Source organism: Limulus polyphemus, unplaced genomic scaffold (assembly GCF_000517525.1).
Source record: "Limulus polyphemus unplaced genomic scaffold, Limulus_polyphemus-2.1.2 Scaffold1007, whole genome shotgun sequence".
Lineage (NCBI taxonomy): Eukaryota > Metazoa > Arthropoda > Merostomata > Xiphosura > Limulidae > Limulus > Limulus polyphemus.
In genome coordinates, this window is record NW_013666617.1 from 149,743 (window position 1) to 161,059 (window position 11,317).

At 33.6% G+C, this 11,317-nt stretch overlaps 1 protein-coding gene across 13 annotated transcripts in view; it reads right to left on the reverse strand.

Annotated features, from left to right (window-relative positions):
• LOC106461667 (serine-rich adhesin for platelets-like) overlaps nt 1-11,317 on the reverse strand; it is a 75,640-nt gene that overhangs the window by 17,829 nt on the left and 46,494 nt on the right. For all 13 annotated transcript variants that reach the window (XM_013921512.2, XM_022388686.1, XM_022388676.1 and 10 more), the window contains one exon: nt 1,695-1,812. In XM_013921512.2, the coding sequence (XP_013776966.1) occupies nt 1,695-1,812 (118 nt within the window). The remainder of the gene's footprint in view (nt 1-1,694; nt 1,813-11,317) is intronic.

Below are 11,317 nucleotides of genomic sequence, written 5' to 3' on the forward strand. Positions count from 1 at the left end.
AAATACTAGTCTACTAGAACACAGCCAAGACAAGTTACTTCGTATAGACCAAAGGTCAGTTTTAAGTTATTTGATATGGTAACATGAGTTCACGTGAGCCACGTCATTGTAACTTCTGTAGTGTCAGCCAGGCACGGCTGATAGGTCAATATAATAAAAATACTAAATATATATAAATGTATTGTGTAATGAGATTTAAGCTATTTATTCTAAATATTTATGTTTTTGTGTTACAATCTGTGTTTATTCTAGAATGAAAGAGGCATAATTTATATTTATTTCCTAATTTTTTATGGTGGTTGTGAGATAAGTCAAATTGACCAAACCCATAAAGAGATTAATTACTGAAAATAACAGATAAAAATATAAAGTTTTCCTAAGAAACGTTTGATAATTATCTGGATATTATAAAGATATTGCATGTGAAATTTGAAAATGTTCTTAAAATGAAAATTACTTTGCATGATAGATAGGGAACATTTGAAAAGAAAAAAAAAGGCATGAAAAAACATTGCTTTACAAACCTTAACACTTAATAAAAAAAAATTGATATTTTGCGTATGAAAGCATTGTAATGTTTACTGATAATCTGGCAAATTTCATTAACATTCACTTACTAATTTAAAAGTTATAGCATGAAAACTATAACAAGCACAAAATGGTTATGAGGTCGGTCCCAGGGACCATACCCGTGCTGTTAATTGGACTTTTTATAAGGATAATGTTCTTGATACCATGCAACAATTGGTCTATGCTACCCTTTGAACTACTCCCTCCACTGTTGACATACTCACTTTTATAGTCATGAGCAAGCATCATTGCTCAACAGCCCAATTTCTATTGTAACAAGCTTCTTTGAAGGATTATGAGGTGAATCCTATCCACCTTTGCAAACGTTTACAGATCCTTTACTGTAAACAGATATTGGCTTCCAAGACCACTTTTAAGCATAAAAGAATATTGGAGTTGCATTAGGATATATGATAGATATGTGGTCAAATAGTAATACCGTGATTCCAGTTTTAAGCCATCTTTCTGACAAAAACTGTTGTAAATTTTGAAATGTGACTGAAAACTTATCAGTCTTTGTCAACTACAAATTCTCATTTATTATTTTGTTAATGATAGCAAGATATATGCCCAACTTTATTGCAATGGCTTTTCAGGTCAAAAAGTTATCTTTCAAGACCATAACTTTCACTTTTCAGATGAGGGCATTGCTCCAAACTAGCATTAGGAGTATGGTTTCAAAATCTTTAGTTGTTCCAAATACTCTATTGTTCAAGCCCTTCTGATAACATGGAAAACATTGAATGTTCCCTTTCTGACATGTTGTGTCATTTGGCTGGCTCTACAATGTTTAACAATTTAGCTGAATAAATATTGAATATTTTTCCTTCCAACCATCACTCTCCCTTTGGCAGCAATGCATTATTAAATTGTCATAAATTTGCTATGAACCAAATATATAGGTGTTGAACATGCCACCCTTGGTACCACACCTCACATCTGCAGTAATATGCCACTGCATCAGTACTGAAAATCATTCAAATAAATGTGATTAATTGTCTGTAAAAAAACCCATAAGGTATTAACCATGATTTCCTGTTGGAGAACAATAAATAGTGTATGGAATTTATAAAAAAACTTTTTATTCTCTCAGAATATCTGCATTTTCTAACAAGCAAACATACCTGATTTGTGGTTTCTAATCTTCATCTCAATCTCTCGACCAATATTTTCCAGTTTATCTTGCTGATGGTCAATGTCCTTCATTTCTGTTTGAATTTCCTCCATTGGAATCTTTCGGACCTAATAAACACCATAAAGCTATCATGTTAATTAAATATATACATGTAAATGATACAGAGAACTGAATTCTAGGTACTGATGTCTTAAAATGTCTGGAGTTTTATTGAAAAATATTATTCTGTTAGCTGTTGATTCTTATGCCTTAAAATAGTATATCTGTTATAGCTATAAGCAGAATATTTTGAGGTGCACCAGGCTATCTTTAATTACATTGCATGAATTAAATTATGAGTTCTGTAAACTACTACTGTAATATTAGGTTCTAAACAATATATTTACTACAAATTCTGCTTAATTTCACTTAGGCCTTCAGGTATGCTAGTTAAAATATTGTAATGTCTGTATCCCAAAATGATTTCCATCTAAACTGATACATTTATTCATCAGCAGACCAGAAAGGGATCAGTGGCAAGTAACACTGTTCTTCCATCCTAATTTTAATGCCAAAAACCTAACTAAGACTGACATTATAATACACAATTTTGCAATTAGTTATAAATAAATTAATAATAATTTTATTGCTAAACAATATTTTTATGGTGTATATATGTTCTATGATTTCAAAACACCTTTTTTAGAATTTTCTAATACAGTTATGTCTATAAACTAGAAAATATTTGAAGTTTCCCATGAAATTTTTATATGATATTTTTCATTATTATCAAAAATCAGTATTTGTACAGCTGTACCTAACCATTACCCTAAGACACAGACCTCTCACTCTTCTCTACTCCTCCCTCTGTGCTGTATCAGCTACAATTTGCAATTTATTTGTAATCTTGTTCCAATCTTGCATTTTTTATCATATGCCTTACATTTTCTACTGGTAGAAACATTACACCATTAACAATAAATTATACTGTGATACTTCTTCTACCTAGTACTTATCCAACTTTATATGGTCATATTTATCTTCAAAAATCTACAGGAGTGAGGATGTAAACGTTTCTTTGAGTTACACCCTTAATTGGAAAACCTGCACTGAAATAGAGGCAGAATGAGAGAAAGTTGCCTGAAATTCTTGAGAATGAAAAAGAAGCAGTTGTCACTGATTACTGGTATCCAAAGAAACTACAAGGGTGAGAGAAATAATGCTAATTAATAGAATTGTAATATCCAGATATCTAAGGAATGCATATCTGTCATAGCAGTACAGACACACTGCTGTTTGTAGATATGACAAAAATGATGAATGATCTAAAGATCTAACAAGAAGTGACACTTTCAGTTGCTACTCAAATACGTTCATCAACTGCATATGAAAAATACAAGCACAGATGACAAGAATCATATTCAACAATGGGAAGATGTCCAGGACATACACAAAACCAGACTTTAAGCAAAACCCATACTGTGTTGGACCACTCTATATAGTTGCTGTATGATTCATAAATATTGGCCACATATAACTGAGGATGAGTTGTACTTTCAAACCCTGTTCCTGAGCAGAGGTGTGTGTGTGTGTGTGTGTTACAAAGATGTAACCAAACTAATCATTTTGAAGTAAAATGGGATAGTGTTACAAAGTACAGTGTTTCCCCAGGAAGTTACTGTCATCCCATGCAAGGATTCAGATCCTAAAGCAAAGGAAGTAAACATGCTACAAATAAATTTTTGAAACAAACTTGTAAACCAATATCCCAAAATTATGATGATAAAAGTAAACATGCTACAAACAAATTTTTGAAACAAACTTGTAAACCAATATCCCAAAATTATGATGATAAAAGTAACATGCTACAAACAAATTTTTAAATAAATGAGTACCTGAAGAGGAAAATAATCCCAACAGAAAGTAAAAGAATTGTCTTCACAGTCTTGAAACTAATAAACAGTTCCCCCTAAATAGGAATCAAAAGTAAAAACACAATTGAGTCATTGAAGAATACAAAGGTTGTAATCCATGATGAAAACACTATTGCAAAAAAACTTCCTACCTTGACTGAAAAACAGTCACGGAAGGTTTCTTTCAGAAGCAGGTGATCCACTGTGCTGAGAATCCTTTGCTCTAACAATATCTTTTGGGCAAGCCAAATGTGAAATGTAATCTGGCAACATCACAATGGAAAATTAATGGCTTGATTTAGAATATGTTTCAAGAAAGGAACTACTAGTAGAACATTGCAGTTGCTATATCAGGTTTTGCAAAGCACCTTCATTAAGGCTGCAAAAGAGGATAAGTTTAAAGAATCTAGCTTGTCCATTCCTTGGCCACTGCACCCACTGTTAAAATAGATGGATATGGAATAGAAGATGAAAAAAAGTATATTATGATTCCCACTAGTGACAAAATCATCACTCATACAGCATCTGAATTTCTGACAATAATGAACAAAAGGCATTACATGAAAAGGCCATTAAGTGGGCAAAATATCTGAATGAAAATGCCAACTTGCCAAGAAATTTATAACTCCTGGAACATGACATGATCATAAAAGTTAACATTTTCCTAAACTGAAAATGTATTTCCAATAATAGTTAGCTCTGCTAACACTGTAGTTATCTCTCGATCTCCAGGGTCTCCACTCTTTGCCCATCTAAGCATTGAAAACCCTCAGAAGAGGAAACTGCCAGATCATGTAAGTAATGAGATAGGAAAGTATTAGGAGTAGTCCACATATCAACCCGCACAATGTCTTCCAGAGGGAAATTCAACTGGGCAGCTAATGAAATAGAGATATGACAAATCTGGTGAGAAGTGACATGCAAAAGATTCATCTCCTGTAATGATAATCCATAAAAGGCAATGTGAATCAACTTACAAAGCCAACATGTTTGAGTAATGGGAGATAAGTCATGGGAAACAGAAGGATTCCAATGAATGAATAATCAAAACGAATTAGTATGAGCCACATAACACTTGAGGGTCCTAACAGGACATAACAAACGATCAGGATCGGAATGGTTATAAAGGTGAGAAATGGCTGGCAAATGAATTGGTGTGAAGGATCGTTCTCCTTCCTTAGCTGCCAGAGTCTTTGGAAGAAAAGACCTGTCAGAGTAATGCAGGACAAATCTAGAACGATAAAGAGTTTGATGCACATGGATTGCAAACAACTTCAACCGATGATGTCCACAAGCCAACAACAACAAAAAATACAATTTAAGAGAACGGTGAAATAAAGAACATGAAGCTAAGGGCTCAAAGGGAGGATGAGACAATGTGTGTAAAACAACTGTAAAATCTTAATTCGGTAATTTGGGTCAAAGAATACAAAAAGATTTGAGTAGACCTGGTAGTACTGAGGATTCAAAAACCTTCCAATATTTAGAATACGGAAAAATAGTGGATAAGGATGCCTTATATATAGCTACTGTAGATGAAGCAAGACCCTTCTTAAACATCCAAGTCATAAAACAGGATATGGTAGATACTTTAGGATGAAGAGGATTTAAATTCTTTTTAATACACCACTGATGATAAGTATTCCATTTCTGTTGATAAACAGCCATGGTTGGCAAACCACATGGGATGGAGAAAAGGAGCTTCTCGTAACTCCTTGAGGGCAGAAGATGATAAACAAACATTTTCTAACAAGGTGTCTCTAGCCAGTAAATCCCAACAACAAACCAGCCAAGAAACCAGAGAAAAAACTGAAAAGGCAATCTGACTGAAGTAGACATCAACAAAGTCCCCAACTCATCCTCAAATTGCTGAGGGGAACGTTGATAGGCTTCCAACAAAAGTTGGATCGAAGATAAATACCCCAGGACAGTAGTGAGAGTAAGACAAATCCAAGAAAACTGTGATCTGTTCAAAGTGATCACAGGTTCAAATCTAGAACTCCACAGGTCCAAAAGGGGTTCTATCCATTGAGAATCTAAATATACCTCCTCTGGCAGTGAAAAGCCAAAGCATGCTGTTCAGATAAATGTGGTGGCATAGCTATCCCATCACATAACTGAGCAGCAAATCTCCCAGCAGGAACAGCAATATCAGGAGAAGAAGGAAAAACCAAGTAGTCACTAATTGTCCTTTCCGCAACAAGGAAGGAGTAGAGTCAAATGCAATAGGAGAAACCCCCAAAATCTCACAAACCTGAGTAACCAACTGAAGAAATGGGGCTGAAGGTGGCTGATCAAGAGGATCTTCTGTTGAGGCCAACCTAGTAAAAGAAGGAGCTGGAAAAAAGTGAGTCTAAATTCTCTCCAGCTGATCCCAAGTCATTTGAAAAAGCCACCTTAGAACCCCCCAGAGAGACACCATCCATCCACATATATGTCTCCATCTTGCAACGGATCACATCATGGACAGTATCGACTGAGAGTGACTCCTCCCCTGGCCATTGACAAACATCAGATAGCAGAGGTGGAAGAGAAGAGGTCTGATTGGTCTCTGTAGAAGAAACATTAATTTTTTTAATTAGTTAATTAATAAATATAAGTGAAAATATAACTGTAGTCAGGCCAACTATGTCCAAAGTCACAACATAAATTATGTGAATAATCACAACACTTCTGTATATTATAGAACCCGTGCCAAACGCTCTGTCGAGAAAAAGTGATTACATTATCTGAATGAAGTGCTTATATATAGTACCTAGATAGAGGGTGCATTAAAGTTGGGGTAGAAATCTGAAAATTAGAATTTGCCAAGGGCATTCAAGCGGGGTATATAAAGACTGGAGCAAGCATTTTCAATGCTTAGATGGGCAAAAAGTGGAAACCCTGGAGATTGAGAAATAGCTATAGTGTCAGTGGAGGTAAGTATGTTTGAAGTTAATGAATGGATATGAGCCATAAATAAAGACCCACTATCTTCCAGTACATCACATGACAATATATATGCCTCCCTATTCTGTTGACATAAGTTACTACAATACTGCATTAATGTGAGTTCCCAACTTTGATGGAGACCATATACACTGAGACAAATCATTTACCAAAACTGTTCCCTAGGCTGTGGAAAAGGTATCTATGAATCAGTGAAAATTGAAAGAGAATATTCCTACTAGCTAAATATGTCCAACCACCAACTTAAATTCAACTATATTTTAAGTGAAAGCACTACCTAATCATAAAGATTGTCTTGAGAAAACACTCACAGAAAAGTCAGGTACCAAAGCAAAACACATACATAGGCTAAACCCAAAGGAAATTAGATGTATTTTGATGTAGGAACCAATGATTTGATTAAAAATAAGTTTCAAAGAATTGATTATTCTCTTAAAAACATAAGGTACAGATGCCAGACCAAACAGAATATTCCATAACTGAAAAATCTGATTTTCAAGAACTAAATGTAGATAACAATGAAAAGATGAATAAATAAAAAAGTGTAAGTAACTATAATGTCTATTTTGAATATCCCAAGAGACCTCTGTACATACATTAACATCTGGTGAGTGCTGTTTATTTTTAAATAACTAGCAAAAGAGGAGACAACAAATCCTACAAGACTTTCAAACCTTCCTCACAAACTGCTAAAACTTGAGGGTTTAAAATAACAGTCCTCCAGAGGTTCATAAACCTTCTCAATCTGCCTCCAATTAAGGAACCATGGGAGCAATTGAGAAATTGCGATAGTTTGAATAGTTAAAAAGTGTCTTATTTTTGAGCTGCTAGTGGATTAACACTTTAGCTCAGTTACCAGAACAATCACCCGACATGTGAGAGAGTATGGGTGATGCAAAAAAATTGGATAACCCCGAAATCAACTGTTCATTTTTGAATGACCAACTTCATGAAAGGGGGGACAACATCTGGAAGAGAGTCTGGATGTAAACCAATGCCTCCAAAATGGACTAGATCCAACTTGAAAGGATACAGTTTGAAACAAAAGTACTAGATCTAGCACAAGGATAAAGACTTATTTGAAGTCCTGGAAAGAAGAGAGTGAGAGAAGACCAACATAGAAAAATATTGGGGTAAATAACTGGCTCTAGGCTTCATTAAGACAGGAAAGTGTGTAAAAAAAAAAGGTGCTAGGCTTAATTCCCACAGAAGGAACTGAGGCAAAGAAACTTGCCTGTATAATTTCTTAGGTCCGAGAATATAGTATTTTGAGACTATGGAAAGTCTGTTCCCTTGTGTAGATTATGCTCTCCTCATAAAATTTCAGCCATAAGTCAAGCAGGAGAAAAACAAAAGAAATGTTAAGGAGCATAGAGGTACTAGAAGTTAGAATCTGATTGAAGCTGAAGCTTCCTGATCCTGAATCAAGGCAGGTAAGTGTTGATAAGAAAGGCAAAATCCAAGAACATCTGTCAGTCAAAGAAGAGCCAAACAGGAAAGAGTCTGTCAGAAGGAGGCTGGAAAATCCCGAAGTTATCCAAATGACACTAACATGCATCACCCATCGCCAAAATGAATAAAAAAGAGCAGAGACCTCAGACCCAAAAGATGAACCAGAGATATCCATTAGAAAACTAAGTCTATTAATAATGGCTGGAGATGGCTTGAATGGGTAATGAAGAAAAACTTTAATATAAGTTTAACATAACAGCAAATGTACAACGTTGACAAGGTTTTGTCATCATCAGGTACAAGTAATTTACATTGACACGGATTTAATTCTTGATATATCTAAGAGAACTGGGTAATAGTTATAGAAAAAGTAATGTACTAAATTTCAAGATTTTTTTCCACTGTTTTACAGTAATATTTAGAAAACAAACAGCTCCTTGGATTTGAAATGAAACAGATAAACTGATGATGAAATCTCAAAAAAAGTTGTTATACTTGATAATGACTTTTAAATTATTTTACCAAATTCACTAAAATTTATGATAACAAACACCAAAGCTATCTGTTAAATTTCTAAAATATTAATTTTGTAATTGTTTCAACTTATTTCAGTCTTAGTCTAACTGATATATGGCGTATTCTATAGTATTTCTTAAGTCCTTAAAAATGAATCCCTTATTACACTCATTGTGAATCATGTAATAAAACACACAAAACAAGTTATAATTGTTCCCTTATTTGTCAATATTCCTCATAAAAAAGAATATAACTGAGATTAAAATCAATTATAGTTAAATTGAATATACAGTACTGAAAATAATTATGGAAATGCACAGGAAACATACATAGAAGTCACAAACAATGAGTAATTGCAACAGAATAATCAATTTATCATTAATACAATAAATTATTATAGAAAAAGGAAATAAATCATACAATGTATTATTATTTTGTATTTTGTGTTAAACAGAGTAGTAAGCCTTGCTTTTATGCTGCCATAGATTTTAACAATTTATCACTATGAAATATTGTTCCAAATGTTATATATTACTCCCCATAGTCCAGCCAAATTGTTTTTGCTGTTTGACCTTCTCAGTTTCCATATAAGCCCACACAGCCTTAATAATATTCATATATAGACTTCATGCATGCCAAGCCAAAGTTATGAGTTCTCACTTATTCTCTTTTACTCCCAAATATCATTTCACCACATCTTATGCATGCCTTGATCACCATCTTGCTGGAAGATGAATCCATGCCCAAACAGACTTTCCTCCTAAGAGAATGACATGATGGGTAAGAGTCTGATTATACCTGTCAGCAGTCATGGTGCCATCAATTTTGTGTATATTTTAAAGACCATTAACTGAGGTGCAGTCCACGCTTATTTTGATCTCCCAGTATGCTTCACTGTAGAAGTATATTGACTGTGATATCATTCTCCACACTGTCATTAAACAAACTATTGTTGGTTGTTGCCAAACAATTTGAATTTTATCTGTAAAAAAACACCCTCTTTGAGATGATGCCCATTTCAAACTTTTGGTTTGATTATATCTTCAAAGCAACAGTTTTTGAGCAACTACATATCAACTAAGGTCACTTTGTACTAATATGTATCTTAATGCTCTGGAGGTAATATTCATCTCTGTACTTACAGCTAGGTCAACGACAAGATCCATACTGGATTTTTGTGTATCACATACAAAACATACCCCGAGTTACTTAATATCACTTCTGATGATAAATCAACAGCATTAGTTTCATATAGCCTTTTTAGCTTTCTTACAGCTCCTGCTGAAAAATGGAATTTCACCTCAATCTGTCACATAGAGTAGACTTTGTCAGCTCAAACTTTGATTTCTACACATTTTTCATGTGCTATTTATGTCATGAGACCAATGAGTTTATTCACCACAAGACTGCTTGGAATAGTATGGCTATTTGTATTTTATAGGTATTATGCTGGTATGACACTATCCAATTGGTTGAATGACAGTTGATCACAGTGTAAACCCTCAATACATGACTGTACTCTGGTGCAGTTTCATAGAATAAAGAGGGGACAATACAATGACATTTTTATATTATAGCCATTTTATTCACTGTTTCCATAATTACTTCTAACACTAAACCAAAGTTGTATGTGCTGGCTTATTAACACACATAACAACAGTGTGTGTTTTTTGAAGTAGAAGACAAATCTGTGATGAAACTTCATAGGTTTGATATTTTAACTGTGATATTTTCATATAGTCATCCTGCAAAACAGTCTGAAAATCTTAATATTTCAAACATATATGATCATAAGTTAATATGACTTTTTTAATCATAAATTGGCCCTGGTTCAAACTTTTTCAAATAAACTATATTTCTTACAATGTGAAAAAGTACATGTACAACATACTTTATAACAACAAAATAGGATGTCTCAAACTTAGTTATCAAAGCATATTAATCACTTACACACACTTGTATAAAATTTACATGAGCAGCTAAGATATACCATAAAAGTGAATAAGTTAATTTTATTGTTTACTTAAGCTATTCAGTTCAAAAATATCTTAAAACCATTTGAATTTTTGTGTGTCAATTCTTTTTCATCCAAGATTGTTATATATGTTCATGTAAAAACTCAACTGTCAATATACCGAGATAGGTACAGGTGATATTAATCTAAACACTGCATTAGAGAGAGAATAAAAAATAAATACATATAATAAAGGAAAGGTTAACACATATGGAATCATAGGTGCTTATTTTGTAAAACAGATGTAAATGATGATGAGGATTTTTACGGACATATAAGTACATATTACAACAGCAAACTACATATAAGAGATTAAAAAACTATGATAAGTACATTTAAGAACAGTTTGTTATACAAAGGAATAAACACAGTTTGAGAGAACTGAAATACACATGAAAAACAATTCTATCTATGTTACAAAATATAGTCTCAAGACCAGACAATGACTGAAATCCTTCAAAACACAGATCATGTGTGGAATATGCTGCCTAAACATCTTATCTAGTAACAAATTATAATCTCCAGATCAGACAAAGCCTGAAGTCTTTAAAAATACAACCCAAATTGGGAATATGATGCCTATACCCACCTTATTTATGTAACAAAATAGTCTCAAGACCAAACAAAGCCTGGAGTTTCCTTAAAAACACAATCCATGTGTGAAATATGTTGCCTAAATCTCTTATCTAGTAATAAATTATAATCTCAAGACCAAACAAAGCCTGGAGTTTCCTTAAAAACACAATCTACATGTGGAATAGGTTGCCTGAACTCATCTTGTCAATGTTA